Source organism: Platichthys flesus, chromosome 19, assembly GCF_949316205.1.
Source record: "Platichthys flesus chromosome 19, fPlaFle2.1, whole genome shotgun sequence".
Lineage (NCBI taxonomy): Eukaryota > Metazoa > Chordata > Actinopteri > Pleuronectiformes > Pleuronectidae > Platichthys > Platichthys flesus.
Window position 1 is genome coordinate 2,297,107 of NC_084963.1, and position 24,261 is coordinate 2,321,367.

The following is a 24,261-nucleotide window of genomic DNA, read 5'->3' on the forward strand; positions in this document are numbered from 1 at the left end:
CTTTAAATTACCTTTTCACCACGACTCAAATAATGTATTATAGAAATGTTTTTTTTATATTTTCTAGGCCAACAAACAAAGTTAATGATATTAATTGGCAAAACTTACGATATCAACCATCTTAAATCTGCCCCATTAATCGACATAATGACTTCTGTGTAAACAGTGTCTGTGATGGATGAGAGCATTCTGTGTTTTCATAAAATCCTCCAGACAACGGATACTCATGTGAATGAGCCTGAAAACTGAAGTTATTACCTTATTTATTTATATTTATTTATATTTAAAGCATTTAGCTTTGTTTTATGTCTCCCATAGTTTATCACTTCTAAGAAAGAAGCTGATATGCAACTGCAGATTATTGAATTAGTGAAAAGGTTATAGGTTATAGGTTATAATAATAACTAGCAGTTAATATATAAATATAGTTCAATATATCAATAGAGCAGAAAGCCTCCTAGTTTGTTTGAGCTAAATAAAAGTTAGACAGAACTTTAACAGCAGCGTCACTTCAGGACACTCGTCACAATAAAACAAGTCTGAGGTCAGAGGGAAGATTCCAGTGGTGAACACGCGGTGAGGGGAATTTCTCCGGCTGTGTAAGTAGTGATGGCAAACAGGGAGACACTTGATGAGCCTGGTGACAGGTCGGCTATTCATGGCAAGTGAAGTGGCCGCTCCCCCCCCCCCCCGCCCCCCTCGTGCGGGTCAAACCAACCGACTGGCCGCTGAACCCCCCTCCCGTTACCGCGCCCTTCATGGACACCAGAAATAACAGCCCATCCATCACGTCATGTCAACAACACACATTTACCTAATGAAAATAACCGGCAAACAGTGCATTAACGCACAGGGCCTGTGAGGGGGGGGGGACGCACACACACACACTCACACACACAGGGCCGTCAGGAGCTTCCCTGAGTGCTGGTGAGGATATAAATCACAGAGAGCTCTCTACTCTGCTACAAATGGACGCCTGTACATCATCGGGCTCATCCCGCATTGACTCACAAAGCAAACAGAGGATGAGGTCAAGCTGAGGGAGACACACACAGATCTGTTTATAGATTCTCTTCCAAACCACCTGCTCTCACACGCTGCTGCTGCTCGACAAAGCAACACAACTTCCTTTACAGTTTTTAGTTTGCAGCTGTGGTAAACGCTGCTGTCCGAGGAAAGGACGCCGCAAACCGGCTTCCATCAAATCCAATCTGTGTGAAAGATGGTCTGACGTCCGCCGCCTGCTTTTCAAATGAGAGCAGCGAGCTGTGAGTGGAAAATGTGAAACCTCTTGTATCCTCCTCCTCGTCAACATGGCTGCTCGGCTCATTGCCTGGGCTCGAGGTTCAAGGCTCGGTCGTCTCTGGAGCAGATCGCAGAGCACAGGTGAACAAAGGCGTCTTATGGATTCTGCGAAACAGCCGCAGTTAGTCATGAATGTACCGGTGCACAGTTCTGATTAATTGAAAAGGAACCACAACATCAATAATATGCAGCAGACATGAAATATAACATCTATTCCATAACCTGCGTATTCCAAAAGAGATTGTTCTGTCCCGGTAGTTTGATCTGGTAGTCTGGTAGTAATAACCTGGTAGTAATAACCTGTTTATATTTTATAGAGAGTGCTCGGCTCCAGCAGGTATTGACGATGGACTGGAGGCATCAGAGCTGGACCTGGACAGTCGGTGCTCTCTCAAGGCCAAAGCTGGATTCATACACTTGAATACATCAGCTCACATCGCCTCCACGGCCATTGTGTAACTAAAAGGGAATGGAGCATTTTCTACTTAGTGAATCACCACCATTTATTGAAATATTTTGTCATCTGAAATAAAGTGAGTTAGCAAAATGGATATCTTTATATAAAGATCATTTTTAAAAACCAGGGTTCGCTTCAAAGTTATAAAAGGATCATTAGTGAATTTGAATAAATACTGAAAACAAAAACAAGGAAATAATGTGTAGGAAACCAATCATGGTGGGAAGTACACATAAAATACAAAAGTAGACAAGTTAGAGAGAGATTAGATTAGAGCTCTCAACAGAACTTGCTGATCCAACCCCTTGAATAGAGAGTTTAGAATCCAGGATATGAAAAATATAAATCGGCAACTCAATCATATTTAGTCAAACTGTCCAGAATCAAATGATTTCATTCTTGATGATTCAGTTATGTCAGATAAATCTTGATGTCGCGTTGTCACATTTCCTCCTGCACATTATAAGATAAAGTGTAAAAGCTGCCGAGCTGTGGATCAGACATTGTGTGTTTTTTGTGTTGATTCGCTCCAGAGTCACTTTGTATCAGCGCAGAGTAACTGAGTCTGACAGAGACGCTCCACTCGGGGGGGAATGTGTGCCTCTGCTCCTCTGTCGACTCGGGAGCCAAGATATGCATATGAATGATTCATGGAATCTTTGAAAACAAAACCAAAAACATGGACTCACACATTCGTCTTTCTCACACACACACACACACACACACAGTCGGGGATGGAAAGGCAACAATCAGAACTTCCTGTCGGGATTCACCAGCCTTTTTTCTTAACTTGTCTCTTTGATTTCCGGGACAGGCTTTGTTTTTCCCCGTTTGTCCTTTTTTTAAATGTCTTAAAAAAAATCTACTTACACAACAGGGATGATTCTGATAGAGGGGGGGGGGGGGGGGGCGGAAACAAACTGTTGATTTCAATCTGTCAAAATGTCTCTGCTTTGACCGAAGTGTAGAAAATGTTAAATGAATCCCAGCTCCTCGTGTTCTGGTGTGATTGAATTATCTGAAAGTCTCACACGTTGACACTGGGGTCAGTGGGGGGGGGGGGGGGGGCACAGAGTGAATTGTGGGTACTCACTTGTTGAGTTTGGCCATGTAGATCTTGACGTGGCCGAAGTCGGGCCTCTCGGCCGGGTCCTCGTTCCAGCAGCCGTCCATCAGGATGGTCAGCTCCTCCGAGTGGCACTTGTTGTCTGTCGTGGGACGAAAGTACGGCTTCTGCCCGTTCCTCACCTTCTGCACCACCTCTGCAGGGGACAGGACACACAGACAGACGTGTTAGGGGACAGGACACACACAGACAGACCTGTTAGGGGACAGGACACACAGACAGACAGACGTGTTAGGGGACAGGACACACACAGACAGACGTGTTAGGGGACAGGACACACACGGACAGATGTGTTAGGGGACAGGACACACAGACAGACGTGTTAGGGGACAGGACACACAGACAGATGTGTTAGGGGACAGGACACACACAGACAGATGTGTTAGGGGACAGGACACACACAGACAGATGTGTTAGGGGACAGGACACACACAGACAGATGTGTTAGGGGACAGGACACACAGACAGACGTGTTAGGGGACAGGACACACACAGACAGACAGATGTGTTAGGGGACAGGACACACACAGACAGATGTGTTAGGGGACAGGACACACACACAGACAGACGTGTTAGGGGACAGGACACACAGACAGACGTGTTAGGGGACAGGACACACACAGACAGATGTGTTAGGGGACAGGACACACAGACAGACGTGTTAGGGGACAGGACACACACAGACAGACAGATGTGTTAGGGGACAGGACACACACAGACAGATGTGTTAGGGGACAGGACACACACACAGACAGACGTGTTAGGGGACAGGACACACAGACAGACGTGTTAGGGGACAGGACACACAGACAGATGTGTTAGGGGACAGGACACACAGACAGACGTGTTAGGGGACAGGACACACACAGACAGACGTGTTAGGGGACAGGACACACACAGACAGACAGATGTGTTAGGGGACAGGACACACAGACAGATGTGTTAGGGGACAGGACACAGACAGACAGACGTGTTGAGGGTGAGACACAGATGGACATTTACTTTCTTATTTAAAGGAGTAGTTTAACATTTCCTTTCTTGCCGAGAGTTGGATAAGAAGACAGATATTCTCTCTTGTTCCCGATGGCAGATATAAAGGCTCATTCTGCGGTAACATGCTTTTTATTTAACTGATGATATTAACACTAATAATATATTTGTCTTCAGGGGTTTTCAGCAGCCTTGTGAATTCCTATTTCCAGGATTATTGACGTTCCTCTGATGTCTTTGTGTTTCTGGTGATGATCTATTTCTGTTGATATATTCCACTGAGCTAATTCACCGACGGCTCCTCTTCTGTGAAACATGCTTTAAATCAATTTAACAGATTGTAGGAGACACCCCCCCCCCCCTCCAGACTCCACAGACTGACAGTTACAGAGTGCGCTGGTTAAACCACGCTGCAGAACAGGTGACAGCTTCCACCGCTCGCTGCCGGTTAATGGATCAGGATGAGGCACTTGTTCAATCAGGAAGTCCCCCCCCCGCCCCCATCCACTGTGGAAGTTGAAATCAAGATCTTGAACTGCTCCTTGGAATCTTCTCTCCTTTGTCAGCGTGCAGAGGAAGCAATGGACAAGTGGCGCAATCACGGAGATCTTAAGGAGTTATTAGCATTTTTATTTTATTCTTTATTATTACTCATTCATATGATCTGTGGTGGAGACAACTTTATAATGCTGAATCAGCTTTTATTATCCTTTTACACAGAATTGAAACGTGGATGAATCATCCATCACTTACACAGAAATCCGTTATGAAAAGGATCTCGTTGAATTCTATGTATATTGTGTTTATTTCCCTTGGCTTGTTTCTCAGGGACGATCACGTCTATGTGTCTCAGAGACGAAGACGAGCTTGTCTCTGTGTCTCAGAGACGAAGACGAGCTCGTCTCTGTGTCTCCACCTGCCGCTGACCTCTGGCCCTCACCCGGGTTCTTCTGCCCTCTCCTCACTTCCTCCTCAGACCAGTTTCTCAGTGACACAAAACTCGTGCATGTACCAAATCATCCCTTTTCTTTTGTGTTCATATTTTTACGTGTTGTGTTTTCTGATTTTAAAGGACCCGGATCATTGGATGGCTCAGGGGTCAGCTGACCTTCCTCAGCCTGTAGAGGTCGGTTTACCTTTGGGGCTGAGGTCCATGCCCTCCACGTAGAAGGGCCCGTTCCTCAGGGCGATCTCCTGCAGGATGATTCCGAAGCTGTACACGTCGCCCTTCTGCGTCCCCGTCGGGGGGTGGCGGTCGTAGATCAGAAGCTCGGGAGCCGTCCACATCTTCTCTGAAAAGGACGGGTCACAAGTCAAACGCCCCGAAAACGTGACGGCTGAAGATGCCCTTGAGCAACAAACACTCGGACTCCACTTACTTGCGTAGAGGGCGTGGGACTCGTCGTTCTCGCAGGACGAGCGGAAGCTGGCCAGGCCGTAGTCTGTGATCTTCAGAACAAAGCGACTGTCCACCACGCAGTTAGACGACTTCAGATTCCCATGGACGCCGATGTAGCTGTTGTGGAGATAGTTCATTCCCTGGTGGAGAGGAAACGTCAAGTCAGCCATTATGGGGTGTCATCTCTCTCTCTCTCTCTCTTTCTTTCTCTCGCTGTCTCTCTCTCTCTTGCTTCTTTCTCTCTCTCTCCCTGTTTCTCTCTCTCTCTCTCTCTCTGTCTCTCTCTTTCTTGCCTCTCTCTCCGTTTCTCTCTCTCCGTCTCTCTCTCTCTCTCTCCGTCTCTCTCTCTGTCTCTCTTACTCTCTCTCTCTCTCTCCCTGTTTCTCTCTCTCTCTCTCTCTCTCTCTCTCTCTCTATCTCTCTCTCTCTTTCTTGCCTCTCTCTCCGTTTCTCTCTCTCCGTCTCTCTCTGTCGCCCTTATTCTCTCTCTCTTGCTTCTCCCTCTCTCTCTCTTGCTTCTCTTTTTTCCTCTACAGCAAATCATAAATGAAAACACACAAATCCAGACATATGGAAATAATATGCTATTATTTGTCTGTGAAATTAAAGTTAATTTCTATCCCGGGGGTGTGTGGGGGGGGGGGGGGGAGGCTACTCGATGTACTCATGTTAAATATCACGTAATGGACAGAGTGAGTCAACCGTCCTCTCTAAGCTCCACCAGCGCCTCTTGTCTGAAGCAGGAGCCTCGGGTGGAGCTCTCCAGCCGCAGCAGAGCTCCGTCAGGGCGGTGGTTCGATGCCGAGTGGCGACCGAGACACTGACCCCCCCCCCCCGGACACGAAGACTCTTTATTGGGGCGGATTCAAACTGATCCTCTGATTAGTTTTGATTGAGCTGGAAAGAAGCAGCTTCTGTCTCCACGTTGCACAGTGTAATGGATTTATGTTTACTGAAGCTTCATCCGCTGCTCTGAGCCAAAAATACATTTCTGAGCCTCAGCCGCACTTTCCCTGTGTCCATGTGAAGCCATGGCAACCTAGACGTCTGTGTGTGTGTGTGTGTGTGTGTGTGTGTGTGTGTGTGTGTGTGTGTGTCTCCAAAGCAACACAATCATCTTATTTAACATTGAAAAGGAGCCGCTTTGCAACCATTTCTATGAAAGCAGCCGATGAATCGACGGCCCTGTTTCCACGCACCTTCACGATGTCATTGATCAGCGAGTAGTGGAACATCCAGTCCAGGTTGATGCTCTCGTTCTCCAGAATGTCCTGGAGGAGAGAAAAACAACAACAACAACAACAACGTGAAAACAGACACAACAACTTTACAGACAGTTAAAACAATATTTTGTGCTAGAAAGGTTTATTTTGGGACCAGACACAGATCCTCTTGCATGCTGTGTTTTCTTTTTGACACAGATGTGGCAGCACAGTTGATGAATAACCCCCCCAGACGCCCCCCCCCCCCACCCCCCACCCCAGGCCAGTGGCCGGAGTCTGGGTCCAGTCACATCAGCTGCAGAATTCAGTCTCTGCGAGTGTGAGCGATGAAGTCCAGGGTCGATTTTAACCCTTCGGAGTTCTGGGCTTGATTTTCAAAGCCTTTTGAATACCACGTTAAAAATCATGTTACCACGTTCATGTTTGGAATCTTTTCCTTTTGCCCTCAGGACCCGAAAATTACTTTTTTCTACAGATTTGACCCTAAAACACAGACGGCACATCCCGTGATTTGATGGTCAGAGCATGAACCCCGGACTCTAGAGGGTTAAGCAGCTGCTGGCATATTGAGAACACTGAGCTCAGACCTAGAACCAGTTTTCATGGAGCATGTATATATGGTGTGTTCTCTCTGTGGACTAATGATGATGTCAGTCTGTCCTGTACGGATCCCAGAGGGTAGAGCTCGGTGAGGAACCTGCCAGGAACAGACCGCCCACGCTGCAGCTGTTTGATCCTCCACTGTTAGTGTAACGTCTGATTGGTTGTTTAAAGTTTTAACATTTGGGTGAAATTCGATGGAAACAATTGGCAAATTCCACAAGCGAATAATCAGGGGATCTGTGTGTGTGTGTGTGTTTTTTATGTTGTAGATCCAGGAATTTGCTGAAGGATTAAGTTGTAAAGTTCATCTAAAGAACCATTGGTACTGGTTTGTTTTCACGAGCTATAAAATATGTCCCATGTAAAGGTCTCCAGCCAACTGGTATTCTCTGGTAGCGACTGGTGGGTCGATTTTACAAGTTTCAGACACATGGAGTCTTTCTGTTTCCATCGACTTCCCAGTTAACTCACTGCTGGTTTTTAATGGACGGACTTGAGAGAATTTATATTTCCTTTAGATGACCGACGTAGAGGGATTTTACAGCTTCAACAGAGGAGTTGGTCTCTCAAGGCTTTTTTATTTGCTGATAACATCTTTAAGATAAGATAAAATCGGACTAATAAGATGCATTAGAAATCATTATCTATTTGTTATTACCTAATTTTCCCTGGGGATCAGTGAAGTGTTTCTGATTCTGATAAGTCCCACAAAAGTGACATTAGTGAAAGGGATATTAAAATAATATGCGTCAAGGAAAATATAATAAATAAGTAAACGTGCAATATGAACATAAGGAAATAATAAAATAACAGTAACATGTACAATTTAAACAGGATTTCACATAGATGAAGTTTTCACAGACACAAATTCAAGGATAATTGGCTCAGTTTTTTGTCAGAATTCATGTTTGAATTTTGAGTATTGGCTGATTCATTTCAATAAAGTTGGATTAATAATTTGTGTTTCCCAGAAAAAGTTATCTTATTAAAAAACCTGAAATCCCCCCCCCCCCCGTCTTCTGTCTCTATGAACCCATGAATATTGGACCTTGATTGGCTTCGAGCTGATGTTGATGTTACAGAACTCTCATGTGTGAGCTTGTTAAAACCTCACAGCAGAACTTTCTACCCTCAGCAGATGAAAACCAGCAGAAGGAATAAGGCAGAAATCAGTTTGAAGGTCCGTGCACTCTGAGACTCTACCTGCAGGCTTCCCCGGGGACAGTACTCCGTGACGATGCAGATGTTGGGGGGGTCAATGCAGGCCCCGATGAACCTGGTTAGATGGTTGAACTGAACGTCTCTCATCTGAAAATAACCACACAAACACACAACACACAACGCACAACTGTGAGCGTAGCCGTTTTCCAAACATCACATTCCCGAAGCCGGTGGAAACAGACGCCTGCCGGTTCATGTGTACACAGAGTCTTCAGGATCACGCTGGCAGCGGCTCATCAGAATGGACTATTTGCAGTTGGCGAGCTGGCACGCTGTCTTCTTCTACGTGTTGAGACACATTCCGTCTCAGGGCACCCGGTCGAAACATGTGCATGTGCATAAATTGGCCTTGGAGGTTTATGAATGAGCCAGTGTGCAGCGGGTGATGAAGGGGAAAGAAAACCTGTGGAGGTGTTGAGAGGATGAACGAGCAGGAGGACGAGAGCGCAAACAGAGTCACGCCGGTTCTTCTATGTTTACGTCTTCCTCGACATGAATCAACAGGAATAATAAAAACAATCTGCAAACAGGGACGTCTGAGGGCGAGTGAGGGACAGACTTCTTCCAACATGGACGTTCAGACCCGTGTGAGCGAGAGAAGAAAGAAATGTTTCTGCGGCGTGAAACTTCAATAACGGTCTCCGGGATCTCAACAGTCGACTTCTGTCCTTTGAGCAAAGTGAGTGACGGCCGCTCTCGCACCAACAACCCGGGGAGTTGGTGGTTTCTGTTTCACGGCTCCGGAGATGTTAGCCTACCCTTTGGCCTATATAATTCCCCCCGCCGCACACTGGGGAGGAGGAGGAAGAGGAGGAGGAGGAGGAGGAGGAGGAGGAGGAGGAGAGAGCTGGGACACAAGTGGTTAAGTTTCCACTGGCAGATCTGTCTGTCCCCCCCCCCCCCCCCCCCCGCCCCCCCCATCTGGTTGCCGTTTTCACGAGCTGAGGTTTGACAGCTGATCAGGCCCCAGGGGCGTCGGAGGAGCCGCCAGCACAGACAGCACAGACAGCACAGACAGCCGCCTCTCTCCCATGTGGCCCCTGCGGACTGACCGAGGGGCCACAGTAGCTTCCAGGAGCCAGAACTCTGCACTTCACAGCCCCCGGGGTTCCCTTGAGCCACACTGAGTACAGAGAGGGTTGGGGGTGCCATTCCCAGCTCCTCCAGTGCTGGGGAAAAGACACAAAATTGTCCTTGAACTTTTTATTCCTGGGAACTTTTCTCAACAAGCAACGACCAATTAGGCATCTTCAGAGCTTCTGGTTCCTGTATTGTAAAGTAGGACCCCCTGATTAGTAAAACGATTTCCCTAGAATTGAATATAGACTCTGAACCTTGAAGGGGAAACACACACAGTTCCTACAAAGCTTCCTAGTTTACGGGGAAAGTTCCCTGCGATGGAAACTCAGAGTTCCTGCAAAGGTTCCTGGGAAAGTTCCTGCAGTGGAAACGCAGCTGAAGTGTCCTTGAGCAAGACGCTGAAGCCCAGATTGCCCCTGACGGCTGTGCCTGCAGCCCTTGAGCAGCGAGTGACAGTGAAGTGCTCTGATTGGTCGTTGAGCCTCGAGCGGGGCGATTCTTAAACGCAGCCGATGCCATCACACCGTGTTTCCATCGCTTAACCACCTGACCTGTGTGGAGCTGTTTGAGTCCCTCAGCTTCCTTATCGCTCTCTCCTAAAATACTTCCCAACCGGGGGGGACACACGTCTTCATCAGCAGCTGCTGACGTTGAAGAGACAGTTTGAGGACGTTCATTCTTCAGTAACAAGAAGAGACATCCGGCGGGGGGACCGGGTCACAGCCTCCGGTGGAGTGTGCTCACAAGACGACAGTTCTCACAAAGTACAGAATGAAAAGCTTTAACCGCTGCAGTGACTCAGAGGAAAATACTCAAAGCCACTTTGGTGAAACTGTGCAGGAGTTTGTTTTGTGAAGCAGGTGGAGTGACTGAACCGTGTACGAAGGTCCCCCCCCCCCCCCCGCGGCAGTACCACGTTTCATTGGATTCGGACGATAAATGTTTCGATGAATAGATCTTGTTATTTTTAATTTTTTACACAATTCACCCCAAGGTCTCAGGCTTCCTTCAAACTGAGGCCACTCAAGACACTGAACAGATTTCAGGGCCAAATGCAAGAAGTTTGGATCGATTGCAATAAAAAGGAAATATTCAATTTAAACTGCAAAACACAACGAAGACGTTACTGTTTTTAAAGTCTTACAGGAACAGAGGTGATAATATCCATCTTCATGAAGTAAAACTAATGAAATACTTTAATCAACATTTCTGTGTAGTGTCTCAAAGTTGTTTTCTTTGCTTAAACTTAACTCCAACTAGGGTTAAAGCTACACTTTTAAAAACAAGGGTTTATCTTCTGGAGACCAGGAACCATCTCATCAGATTTAATTGCAATAAAATCAATAAAAAAAAAAAATCAAATCAAACCCGTAAAAAGAGTGAAAGCTTTTAGTGACCACTCACATGTTTGAGCTCCAGTAGAACTTGTCTGGTCAGCTCTATCCTCTTCTTGTTCACGTGCTTGATGGCCACCAGGTTTCCCTGTGTGCAGCACGACAAGAGACAAAACCTTGAATATGTGAGGAGGTAAAAACGAGAACAAGCGACATGCAAGAGTCTAAAAAAGAGGACAAACAAGGATCTTGAAGATGGAGAAGGAAAGAGAGAGAGAGAGAGAGAGAGAACAGGTGAATTCTGGGCCTGAGGCAGGAGGAGGATCTGTCTCTTTGAAACGTGAGGATCAGATCAGGACACAAGGTGAATTCCTCCGAGCTGCACACGTGACACACGGACAGAAGCGTAGAATATGTTTTCCAGAATTTGCAGGTTTGATCCGTTTGTGCTTCGGCCTCAGATTTAATCGGAGACACGGGTCTGTATTGAATTTGAGAAATGTATCCGTGCTCGTCTGTTTCAAGCTGAACCGTGACATCAGCGTTTATATGAAACCTCACGTTGTGCAGCCTCACACCGAGACACTCGTCTCATTAGTCAGCAGGATCTCTGTGTCCCATTTCCTGGCTCCTCCTCCATCTCACAAAACAACAGCAGCAGCAGAAACTCGTGTCCAGACTGAGGCCGGAGTGACGGAGGAGGAAGAGAAATGGAAGAAAATAAAAAAAAAAAAACGATTTCTGCAGCTCGCAATCAAAACCCGGTGAAACTCGCCCACACTCTCTCTCTGTCTCTCTCTCTCTCTCTCCTCTCCGGCTCTTTCTCGCCGAGTGTGCACATGTGTGGGAGGGAAGGGAGTGCGCAGGAGTTGAAAATGTCAGAACTCACTAAGCCTTACCTTAAAATAGCCCGTTTTAGCAAATAGCTGATATTTTCCATGGGCAGTTATCAAGGAGCCGTAGCTGGAGCCTCTCTGTGAAAGATGGAGAGGGGAAGGAGGAGAAGGAGGAGAAAGAGGAGAAGGAGGAGAAAGAGGAGGAAGAGGAGAAAGAGGAGGAACAGGAGAGAGAAAGAGGAGAAAGAAATGTGTAGATTAGACAAAGGAGGATTTAATCTTCCTCTTCACCGTGATGTAGATCTTCTAAAGGGCTTTCACCCACTGACATTCATACACAAAATACATTTCTCCGTGCAACATGAAATTGCCTTTCACTTATATTTGAGAAAATAGAGCGATTTCAGTTTCAACACAACGCCAACTCGAGTCCTTGGGCGAATGTCTGCAGTCCACACAAAGTGAATAAAAACCAAGTGGGCGCGCTGCACACACACTGCCAGCGCAGTCAACTACACGTTTGTATAGAATGCAAATATTGGCAACACATTGCACACTGGAAAAATACATTGGTCTGGAAAATTACTGTGTTTTCCATACGCACACACGCACACACGTGATCGCAGGAACTGGACGGAAAGCCAGTAATGAGAAAGGTGTGTGCATGTGCTTCTCATGAACGCTCGCATGTGCCGGATGAAACACAACCCAGAGGAGATGCATTAGCCCTCAGACAACACAACCCGATACTTGAAGAAGACGTGATGAGGTATCACACACGCGGGGCCAGAGCTTATTTTAACAATCATTTAATATGCGTCTGCCACCGCAGAGCCCGGCCACCTTCAGTAAACCACAGGCAGAGATCCCAGGAATGTGTAAACTAACAAAGGACTTGGATTCTCTCTCCGGTGCTGAAGCTCGGGCCTTTTCTGAGAAAAACCACAAACTGCGTTTTTAATACACAGCTCACGGTGCGTAAAGAGGGAGAGGCACCAAACTCCACACGCCTCCAATCAGCTGCTGCTCGGTTCCTGGTGGGTCCGATTCTTTACGGCAGAATCTCGAGGCTGATAATCAGTCGTGTGTCCGAGGAGCAACAACAACATGAAGCTCGGGATCATCAGGAAATCTGCGGGTGAAAGTTGTTTCCTTGAGCCTGTCGCTTGTTATCACATCGTAGAGAAGATTGTTATTCAACGTGTTCGAATTCAAAATACAGTCTAGAAGCGCGTCTTACTGTCGGAGGTACTTTTCCTCGTGAGGCAGCAGGGGGCGCTCACATCAGCTCGACCTATCAGTTAAGTAAGGTTACGAATATTTCTTTCTTTTAATGTTACCGAACGATTGAAGGTCCCATAGTTTCCCGTGCATCATTTTCTGGATACATCGTGTGTGTGTGTGGTTTAGTTTTTAACTTCCTCATCATCACCTGGACATCACATTGTTCACACTGTTGTGTTTCAAGACGTTAGCTCTCTAGCTCGGAGCATCGGATCATGTACCTGCGACAGGGTGAGTCGACTGCCGGCTCGCTTGTGGTATTTGTTGGGGCTCTCGAACTGAAGGTCCTCCCAGCGAATCCTCCACAGCATCCCAGCCAGCTCCTTCTCCAGCTTCAGTTTCCTGCAAGAAGAAAGAAAAACAGGTTCGGGGGGGGGGATCAGTAAAGAGAACACGAAGCACGAAGATCCTATTCAGGTGATTGAAGGACGCTGTGGATAAAAATGTTTTTAATTATGAATTAACCATCGTTCAGAGTCAAGGTGGTTTGATGAGTCACAGGTTTGGTTTGAAAGAACTTAGATTTAACCTTAAGAAGCTAATTGCTCCATTTTCCAGTTGGAGGTGTTTCCTGCGATGCTGGTCTCAGATCTGATCTTCACCTCCAGTGTTTGGCTAATCAGTTGCGTTCATGTGTGGATGTGTTGATAAGTGCAAATTCAGAAGTTTGTGTTCTTTTAGATTTCAACTCCACTGCTCGGTTATTACCCTCTGCTTATTGAACTTTGGTGAAGAGTAAAACAAACTTTTCTTCAGGACAAAGGTTTCTTTCTCTCTCCAGAAAACACAACGCGTCCACAGTGAAGAGCCGGCTTCATCTCGTTGACTCGACCGATTATTAATCTGTAATTTCATGTAAATAGAAATGTCTGAATCTATTTTACAGTTTATTTGTTACGTGTCATTCAACCCTTAATCTCTGGGGTCACAGACTTTAGTTAAACTGGTAATATTGTTCTTCCTCGTGTTATAGACAGAGTCTGTTCCACCAGCTTAAAAAAACTATAGTAAATAATGAACCTAGTCATTAACATGTCAGTGATATATTCAACATTTATTTTTGAGCATCAGTCTGACTGGAAAACACCAAGAGCCAGAGGCCAGGAGGAATTCCAGTAAACCTGCACATGTGGGGCCAGTCCCAGGAGAAGAGAAGCTGTTGATGTTGTTTCTTTAAACGTTCAGACTCGACTGTGTGTTTATCGTACTGACTTAAACAAGATTTAAAAAACTACTTATCCAGAGTCGTGAAAACCATTATTATTTCTCTCTCGAAGAAAAGTCATCTTCTGGTTGAAACGCTCAGAAATGAAAAAGGAGCCGGGCCCACACATTCCAGTCCAATCTGAAAAGGTGTAAAGCTCTTCCAGATGGCTGCAGGGAAATTATTGCAGCGTTTGCACATCACCGCGTTTTAGCCTTTTCCCGACCCCCCCCCCCCGAACCACCCAACCCCACCCGGTGAAAAAGAATCACCTCTTTCTTTATTGTTTCACCTGGACAGACGGTGTTGGTGGACCCGGGAACTTAAAGGGGGATTCGGATGCTTGTTTGTGTCTGTAAATACTCCAGACCGTGCCGCTGCACATTTTCAGAACAGGAAACCCCATTAAAACCTGCAGCCCAGAAAAAAAGGTATTTTTCTATTTAGAGAGCGTCGCTCAGAGACCTCTGGCAGCCAGAGGGGCAAAGTGTGGGGCTTCACACTGGGCCTATTGTTTCATAAGTCCCACATGTGAATACCTCTGCTGGACCAGCCCTTCCATTAAAACAACAGAGCCACTGCTGCTCTGCTCCCCCCCCCACCCCACCCCACCCTGCTGCTGCTGCACCAGAATCAAACGTCCACCGGCTGCAGGGTGGTGTTCAATACAGCTCGATAACATGTACACGTGATTAATAATCAGAACAAATCAGCTGGTGTTTCAACAATACCGTTCCATCTCATTTATTAATATTTAATATACATTTTAAGCAGGAAATTGTGTGTTTAATTCTTTGTTAATTTGCAGGATTATATTAAAACGACATGGATCTTGTTTAGGGGACTGATATTTATCAGTAATTTGATCCAGATTCAAATCAGAATCCGGATCTGGGGACTTTTAATGTGGTTTCATGAGGGGGCTGTTGGGTCCTGGCGGAGATCCGAACCCTTCAAGTTTAAATACCACAAAACAACACAAACAAACAGATTCAATACACAGGTTGCTTTTTATTATTAAATTGTATACTCACACACATTTTACCATTGTGTGCATCTGACACAGGCGCCAATTAAGACTTGTGTTATTTCATAGGACAAATGTGTTACAAAAATATATCGAACCCGCCACCGATTTGTAATACAAAATACAAGTTCACAGTATAGAGCTTCATCGTTTCATTGCAGATCAATTGGTTCAGATCCCATTTGTTCCCATAAGAGTTTGTTAATCTGAGTATAAAATCTCACATGTATTAAAAAACAAACACGTAAGCAGCAGCAAATATAATATAATAATTAATAGAAACGACAAACGTATTTTCTATTTAATTTTCTTCTCATTAAAAAATAAATATATATCTGTCTTATAAACTGCAACCCTCATAGTGTATCAAGCGCCCCCCCCCCCCCTCCCCCCGAGCTAGAGAGACTTACTGACAGTCGGATCTGAGACATAACGACAGAATAACAGTGACACAACTCCAAAGTGTTTGAAAGGCATTAGTGGTGTTTTGGTAGGTCAAGTAGTGAACATGGAGGCCTTTCAGCAGCCGGCCGGTCGTGAGGCTCTGCTCTCTGCATCTCTGTCCATCAGCAAAGCTCCTCTGGTGTCTGCGGAAACAGGAAGCAACTTGTTAGCATGGGTATCAAACAGAGCTGTCACGGAAAAAAACCTCGGGGCTTCTAAAGACGCTGGACTTTATTTCCCTCCAGCGCTTTACAGTTGAATGGCCTCGGGGCTCAGATCCAGTAAAAGGCAACATGTCCAGGTGTGAGGGAAACGCTTTTTCCACTTATAAAACTGTCCCTGATGCAAATGACGGATCTAAACATAGTCGGAGTCGGGCGGGGAGGGTAAAACTGTGGGTCAGGACCCAAGAAAAGCATCACAGAGTTCCCCTGTTGGGACAGAAATAGATTCTTGTCACAGAATTTTACACTTGGAGCCCAGATTTTAAAAATAAGACCAGAAGGAGAAAAGCGTATTTCAATAAAAAAACTTACCGGCCAAGAGGAGCTAGCTGATCAGCAGACCGTGAGGCACCCGCTGCACCCGGAGCTGCAAAGAACCCAGAGAAGGAAACATTAACCTTTTCAGAATCAAGTGCATCTAATCATCTGCAAGTTATTTGATAAGAAACAGGATGAAGTCAGATTTCAGGTTTAGGGGATTTACCTCAGGTGGACAGCTGCTCCTCCGTCTTTCTTGCACCATTCCTCGGATCAAAATCCACTGCGAGTGGCTGGTGATCAACACGCGCTCGTGTTAATAGTCAGTATTTGGAAAAGTGTTCAGATTACCGCTGTGATCTGTAAGTGAGCTGCAGAGCTCGCGTGGCTGCAATTATTGGCAGCGGAATTAAATGTCGAGTAGAAGAAGAAGAAGGCAATTTTGAAGAGTTGATTGAAAAAAGAGGGGGAGGAGGGAATAGAAACATTTCATAACATGCAGATTCATTTTTTTTACCCGTGAGAATAACCAGTATTTAGTTTATCCTCCAGTAGCTTGATTGCATGATTCATTTTAGGCTGTGATTAAATGAGATTAAATGAGACTGAACTGATATTTGACCCCCGGACGCTGGGCACAACGTTATGATCAGAAACAATGAATTGCAGGTAAGTATTTTTGCAGGGGGGTGGAAATAGAAAAAAGTTAAACATCATTTCAACAATATTTTGAACTTCTCAAACCCAGAATCTGTCTCTGATCTGTTGCACCACCTTCCACATGCGGCGCCTCGAGTCCCTCGTGCTTCACTTCTCTTCTTTTCTCACACTGCCGTCCAACAAGCTCCTCGACTTCTGCAGATTCGGCCAAATATCTGAACAAATCTAGATCCAGCTGATAAAAAAAGCACCCCCATCTCCATTAATCATATTATCTTTGTCATAAAAAGATAAAAAACATCAAAAGACCCTGAAACAATCTGCCGGAGCAGAGAGTTTCGAATATTTGGATCGGAACACCGAGGTCGCGAGTGCAGATTCCTCCAGCACGACCCCGACACCCTGACCACATGTATCTCACTGAGTTTACCAGCTATTTTCAAAATGTACAAATTGACTTAAGAATTCCCGGAGACAACGACAGAACATGAGCTCCCACAGTCCACAGCCGCGTTCAAGCCAACACTTAAGGCAAAGTCATAGATCTCTCTTTCCTTTAACGCTGAGTTCAGACTGTGTCAGGTGATGTAAACATGATCACATGACCTCCACAGCGGAGTTAACGCATCACTTCCTGTCTCCGTCTGCTGCTAGAACCTCCTGCTGTGCAGACGAACTACAGGTGAACTCCGGAGCCAGTTCTCCGGATTTTTTGTGAATGTAAAAGTTCCGCCAATCAGAGCCGACTTAAAGAAACAGTAGAGGAATCCAAGTGTTTGAGACAGAGGCTGAAAAGAGGAGCTGCAGCAAGTAGAGCACGTACACCTTGTTAAGAAGTAACACAAATTTAACTCAACATCTACAGAGAGTTTTCACTGACTCGTCTAGAAACAACAGGATGAGTCCGATTGCGTCGGCGTGATGCAGGACAAGATCAACCAGAAAGTGGATTTGCATTGAAGGCTCATGATTTCTATGTTAGCAGTGTGAAGGGTGGAAACCTGGCTCGACATCAGCAGAGTGAGGATCATTAAAAAGAAAAGGTGGCGTTTAGCTTTAATCCAGAGCAAAGGAAACAAACCAAATGAACACACTAATGATCGTTAAAGGAGAGAAGCACTAAGGGTTGTCTGGGGCCAGTTCATGAGCTCACTCTGCGTCTTAAACACACTTCACCTGCTGAGCTGCTTCTGTGGCAACAATTGTGTAAATACCGCAACTGGCACCTAAAGCAGCACGACCCATAAACCCTTCTCCAAACACGTCTCTGCCTCTCGCTCTCTCGCTCTCTCTCTCGCTTTCACTCTTTGCAAGAAATATCCCAAAATAAAAAACTGTTTGCAGTTGGAGCTCTAAGCAGCACAGACGGGAACAGACTCACCTGTAAATGAGGAAACTGGAGATTCCGAAGATGATCAGCGCCAAACCGGAGCCCACGGCCACGATGCCCAGAACCGGCAGATGACCTGGAAACAGGAGATCGGATTCCACACTCAGTCGTCTGTCACGTGCTCAACACATGTCCACATATCTTGTTTTAAAGGAGAAACACGGAGCGGTGACTTCCTGGACTACAGCTGCTCCTCCTTAGCGGTGTCACACACTGACCCCGGCTCCGACCCTCGGGGGTTTTATCTGAACTGTGTTGATGTTTCAATCACACGATGGTTTTGATGAGATGAAAGTTGAATGATGAAGAGACTCTGGGACACACACTTCCACTGAGGCTGATTGGACACATCTGTTTTTTCCACCAGTATTTGTTGAGAAATTTCAAAAACTACGTATTTCACTAAGTTCCAGAAAGTCCCTTTAATCAAAAGTCAACAAGTTTTTGTTCGTACTCCACCGAGTTTCCGATTTTGCGTCGTCCTTCTAAAATGCAAACGTTCTTGGCATCGGAACTCACGATTACAGTGTTAAATATTCATTGGATTAATAAATCTAATCCATTTTTCAAAATAAGCATTAAATTGATCGCCCCCTGGTGGCTGGCTGCAGAATCGCGGCCTACTCCATGATAGCAGATAAGACCTCTAAAGTAATAATGGTTTCTTTCATATTAGATAGTTGCCATCACACTGATGTTTGTGTTAATTTCTCTGATTGGTTTGGTTTAATTAGTTATTTGATGTTATAAAAATGGGGGGGGGGGGCATCCTGATTGACAGCTGAGACTGAGAACAGCAGCTCAATCTCCCCTACACCGACTCCAAATGATAACAGAAGCACAAAATGGCAGCACCAGGATATTTTGGCTTTAGATTTGTGCCACGTGAGGCAGTGAAGACGCGTCGTCCATCTTTATTCTCACAGTCACTGGTTCACACATGAACTGAAGCTCCTCCATGGATCTCCGGGTCCAGGCTCTGAACTCCTAATGGCTTCAGATTTACTGCTCCTCCGCTCGTTATCCCTCCTTCATTCCAAAACACATTTATAATTGCTGTGGTTTTCCTCCACACTTCATCATCGGGGACGTTTCGCTCTGGAACTGTCACTGGCTTCATAAACCAGAGACGATTTCCAGCTCTTATCTCTCACACGGCTTCTCACACTTCTCTCACCTTATTGAGGCAACAAGAGTTGAAGGGAAACAACACATGTTTCATCACCGTGAAACTCATCACAGGACCTCCAGTTTCCTGGAGCCGATCATCAGTCAAACCTAAGTTGGTTGTTTTGAGCAGATTGGACTCGTCATGGAACATACCATCATTGCAGGAGGGGTCGTCCTTGGAGAACACACAGGGGGGGTTGTCCAGCGGCGGACCCCCGCTGGGCCAGTGGATCTTCTCTGACTGGGACCAGATGATCTCCTTGGTGGACCCATTGTAGAAGGCCACGAGCTGCAGACACAGAGACACGGATTTCAACACAGGAAATAAGAATATTACAGAAATCTGTCACTTGGTGTTTCCATCGTTCTTTAGAAACATCAGGAAGTTGTTATCGTCGTGTGAGAAAGTTGTCTTAGCGTTTAGCTCAACAATCTGCTCAGCTCCTCGTCTTATATATAATATAAATAAAATATATACTGTTGTGATTACCTCCAGAAGAGAGGTTATGGTTTCTTTGTTTGATTCCAGATTTCCAGTAAACGTGGATCTGGACAAACAGGCAGGAATCAATTATCTCTTTCTTTAACACTGTGAGATTAAAAAAATATATTTTTATCAATTTCCCAGGGATTAATCCATCTTAATCTAGATTTGAAAAGATCTGGCATATTTAAAGGAGTGAAATTAAGTGCAGATCAGACCAGAGAATAGTATTTACACATCATCTGATCAGAAAACCACGTCTACGTGAGCAGAGTGTGAGCAGCATCCTGCAGCTCTGCTTTGACAGTGGAGCTTTGTGAAGCCGCATCTGTTGTCCTGCTGTGAAACACGACTCTTGTGTTTCTAACCAGCCGGAGGGGTTTCTACATTTCCCAGCCGTGGTCCCAGCATGTTCTGTCCTCTGTGCTGAAGGCTGGCAGGCCGTCACCCCGACAGAGGGTCGACCAAACAATGCAGAATGTGACGGTGATGGGGGGGGGGGGGGGGGGGCAGAGGATGCACAGGCTGAAATAGCTCCGGTGGATTCGCCTCAGGGCCGGAGCTTACTGCTCAGTGCCACCGGGAGAATCTCCAGCTCATCGTGGAAAAGCTTTTAGACTGAAGACGGCTCAACCTGAGCTCACGTTCAGCTACATGAGGAGGACACGTGTAAATATGAGCGTGAAAAGAAGTTGTAGAAGGTGTTTCAGGTGTTTTAGATCCAGATGACTAAAAGATCAAACCAGGAACGGACCCAGAAGCTTCTTGCCCCAAAATCCGATTGATCATATTCACATACAGACTCTGTTTGAAGAGATCCCAGCGTGAATGATTCAGCAGAAAAACAGAACCACAACATAAGGTCCCCGGTGTTGAAGCCTCGAGAATCAGATCTGTATTCAGATTTTAATCTCATCATAATGTGTAAAGCGATAAAAACAAAATCCTCCAGACGAGCTGTACTTATTGCAACATGAAGAATACACTGCATCCTGATTATGATAATGATTTTACATTGAAAATAACAATCAATACACGCTATGATCCATGGAGTCGGCCCGAGTTCATGTGATGGATATTATTCTATTTTGAAAGAAACGTCCATATGTCCCCGGCAGCTGGATTTCTCTGAACCCATCTGGCGTCTCCGGTTTCATATATCGTCAAATACACAACGCACTCAGCCGCCTGACGTCCTGAAAGCCGACACCGGCCTGTGATGCTTCCAGCCGGGGGCCGGCGGCTCCTCGGGTCAATCGGCCACACGGAATCGACCAATTAAAAGCCGAGGATAAATGAGACCAGGAAGTCCCGTGAAATCCTAACTGAAGTGAACAGCTCCGAACCCACTTCTTCTGCCCTCACAGAACAAACACAAACACTGGAGCTCACACACTCGCAGCCGTGTTTGCCCGAGCACGACATGCACAAATATTTTCATCGGGGGGCCGAGAGGGAAATTTGAGGTTTTATGCATCTTATCATTAGAGGAGTGAGGGAAATATCTCCAGGAACAACCAGTTCACTGCATCCGAGGCAGAACAGAAGGAAAAGCTGAGGTTTAAAAACGAATCGAATCACAATAAAGTTCTAATCACAACGATTAGAGACGCACACTGAGGAGCGGTCGACAACGTTTAGTTTGTTTCACACAACAACATGATGTGTTGATCACTGTTATGTAATCATGACCATCATCACTAACATGCATTTTGTTTAAGGAACTGACAGAAGACAAGAAACGCTTGAAACTGTTTTTTGAAGGATGGTCGACATTATGTGAAAAGACAAGATAAAAAAAAATTATAAACTGCCGGATGTGCAGTAACAAATCAAATGACTTCATATATAAACTGATTATTAAAGTTAATTCCCAACAGAATATCAACCAACATGTGTGTTTATGCAGAAACTGAGCGTGGAGAGAAATGAGACACAACCAGATGATGTTCTCCATCCTGGTGTCAAATCTAAATTGAAACCATCAAATGAAAGTGTCCACACTGTTGTTGTTTCTTATCCGTGCTCTCTGAATCACATCCCATAATGTGTCACCAGTTACCCCCCCCCCCCCCCCACATGGATGCAGCACTCACCCCGAACTCCCCGCTCTCCTGGTCCGTCATGGCCCACAGGTTCACGTCGATCTCTCGGGCGTTCTTGTGGTCGGTGTTCACGAGTCCCGTCACTCCTGAAAACAACAGACACACACAACACACGGTCCGTCAGTTGATCTGCTCTCGACTCTCTCTCTGTTCATATCTTCGTGTATTAATACAAAACGAGTTTCTACATCGCACGAACGTCTCCAGACGAGCGACTCATCCTCGCTCTGCACTTTCTGATGGACTCATTCAAAACAACATGATGATTTAAAATGAACACCAGCAGATTCGACCCTCATCCTCTCTCTCTCCCATCGTGCTGCCTCGTGCACGATGACACCGAGCGAGTGCCCGAGCGCCCACGTGGAGCATCAACTGACTATCAGCTGAAGTGTTAACTCTTCAATAACACTGTAATTACCGTGTTGGAGAGGAGCCTGTTAATCACATGTTGGGGGTTAAACGGTGCTTTTCGGCCACTTGTTTACTGAAGAGCTGCACCGGTTCATCACCGAGCGTCACTCAAGAAGTTCTCGCGGCACTCACCCCAGAATCGGCGGTTCTGCGTCCTCATGGTGATGTTGATGCCGTCGTTCTGAGCCCCCCCCTCCGCCAGCGTCTCCTCCAGGGCCATCGCGTAGAGCACGAAGCCGTCGTAGAAGCTGCCGGCGATGAGGTCCTTCTGCGGGAGGAGCGAGGGCGTTAGGAACAAGCAGCCCGAGGGTTTCATGCCACACACACGGTTTTTGATGGATGGAAAAGTTGGTTAACATTATAAAACAAATCCTTCAGGTTCCAAGAGCCTGCCGCCATGAGAAGACGTGCTCTGGACCGGTGGAGTCGCCAAATACCAACAAACACCCGCATTTATGATGATCTTTAAAAAACTGCTCTTTAATTCACTGCTGTTAAACACTAATGGCCGTGTTGAAAGAAGCCATAAACGTATTAATTGCAAACATTATTGTAAACAGCAACAGCACAGAGGGTAATTTTCTCTGCTCAGAATCTCCCATCAAAGACTCAAGGGTTAGGGTTCGAGTCTGGACGCTCTGCAGAACTCACCAGCGACGGCTCCAGGTCCACGCCGAAGTCCTTCTTGGCTCGGGCGTGGAGCCTCGTCTGGAAGTCCTTGTACTCCGGGTTGTCGGGCGGCCGGTACGTGATGACAAACACCGACTGGAGGAGACACAGAGCACACAACGTGAGAAACGGGCCGGCTGACTTAGCCTCACACTCGAGTACCGGCTAACGGTTATTAAGCTTTCTTGAGCTATTAGCATTTTGTCGAGTGACTTTAGCACGTTTCTGCAAACATTAGGAATAAGAAACAGACATATACTGGATAACAACTACTGATTAATCACTTACTCAACAAAGGTAGTTCTAGTGGAAGTACATCAGCCGTTTGGAGTCACAGTATAACATGAAATATAGCACAAATGAAATCTATCATTTAAAATAAAACCTTTCCAACTTAAGTGACTCAGTTAAGTCTGACAGATTTTCACAGAGAACTCTCAGTCGATGAAATCTCCTCGCTGCTGTCACAAAAACAAGCTTCAGACGTTTCTGTGGAATCTCTCAGCTTCTCTTCCTCCAAACTGGAGAAGCTCCCGGGTCGATTCTTCACGTCACAGCCGTCGTCTGAACCCGACCATCACAGTCTTCCACGAGCAATTATCCCACTGAAAGGAAGCACGCTGCCATAATGAGCCCTGTGACGGCTCGCAGGCAAACCAGCGCTTTGCACCATCAGCGAACTGGAAGCCAACAGTTTGTTCTCCAGTCAAGGTTCAGCTCAAGAGGCAGACGGATTCAAACCAGATCAAGAGATAATGCAAAAGCTGTTTAATACTCATTAGTGGTTTCAAAACAGCAAATCCCTTCACTTCGTCCATAAATCAAATAATCTTAAATGGTTTTAAAGCTTGAAATGAATCCAATGTCACCACACAAACAAACAAATGAACTATAATTAAACTTCCCATGAAATTAGAGAATAAGAGATAAGATGGTATTTTTAAACGTACGAAGATAAAAAGGTGGAGATACATTCAGGCACGACATTAATTTAAAACAAAACGTAAATGCATTTTGAACACGTTAAGTGTTAAGAGCACATCGAGCAGACGCCGCTCTCCCTCAGAACTTAGTGTTCGGTGAATGAAGAGAAGCCATCGTGACATTTAGAGGAAACTAATGAGACGAGCGACACGTCTGCGCCCGCGCTGCTCGGCTTCCTGTGGAAACACATCCCTCTAATTCATTAATGTCATGCAGGAATTTCACCCTGTAAAGTGGTGGAGCGACGGGGGGGGCATGTCCAGCGGGGGGGCTCAATTAGCCTACCGGAAAATATGATGTTTTTACATATACATAAGCGTCATTAGTATTAAATATTCCCCTGATTCAACTTTCCAACGCCGGCCTTGCA

General features: G+C 45.8%; 1 protein-coding gene across 1 annotated transcript in view; it reads right to left on the reverse strand.

Moving 5' to 3' along the window:
* Positions 1-24,261, reverse strand: part of npr2 (natriuretic peptide receptor 2) — a 41,631-nt gene that overhangs the window by 6,960 nt on the left and 10,410 nt on the right. Inside the window, exons 3-15 of the mRNA XM_062413358.1 lie at positions 22,890-23,003; positions 22,371-22,506; positions 21,816-21,910; positions 19,389-19,524; positions 18,057-18,141; positions 13,080-13,200; positions 11,638-11,712; positions 10,809-10,886; positions 8,307-8,411; positions 6,477-6,548; positions 5,258-5,417; positions 5,015-5,170; positions 2,856-3,024 (exon numbers count right to left, since the gene is read on the reverse strand). Coding sequence (XP_062269342.1) covers positions 2,856-3,024; positions 5,015-5,170; positions 5,258-5,417; positions 6,477-6,548; positions 8,307-8,411; positions 10,809-10,886; positions 11,638-11,712; positions 13,080-13,200; positions 18,057-18,141; positions 19,389-19,524; positions 21,816-21,910; positions 22,371-22,506; positions 22,890-23,003 — 1,502 coding nt within the window. The remainder of the gene's footprint in view (positions 1-2,855; positions 3,025-5,014; positions 5,171-5,257; positions 5,418-6,476; positions 6,549-8,306; positions 8,412-10,808; positions 10,887-11,637; positions 11,713-13,079; positions 13,201-18,056; positions 18,142-19,388; positions 19,525-21,815; positions 21,911-22,370; positions 22,507-22,889; positions 23,004-24,261) is intronic.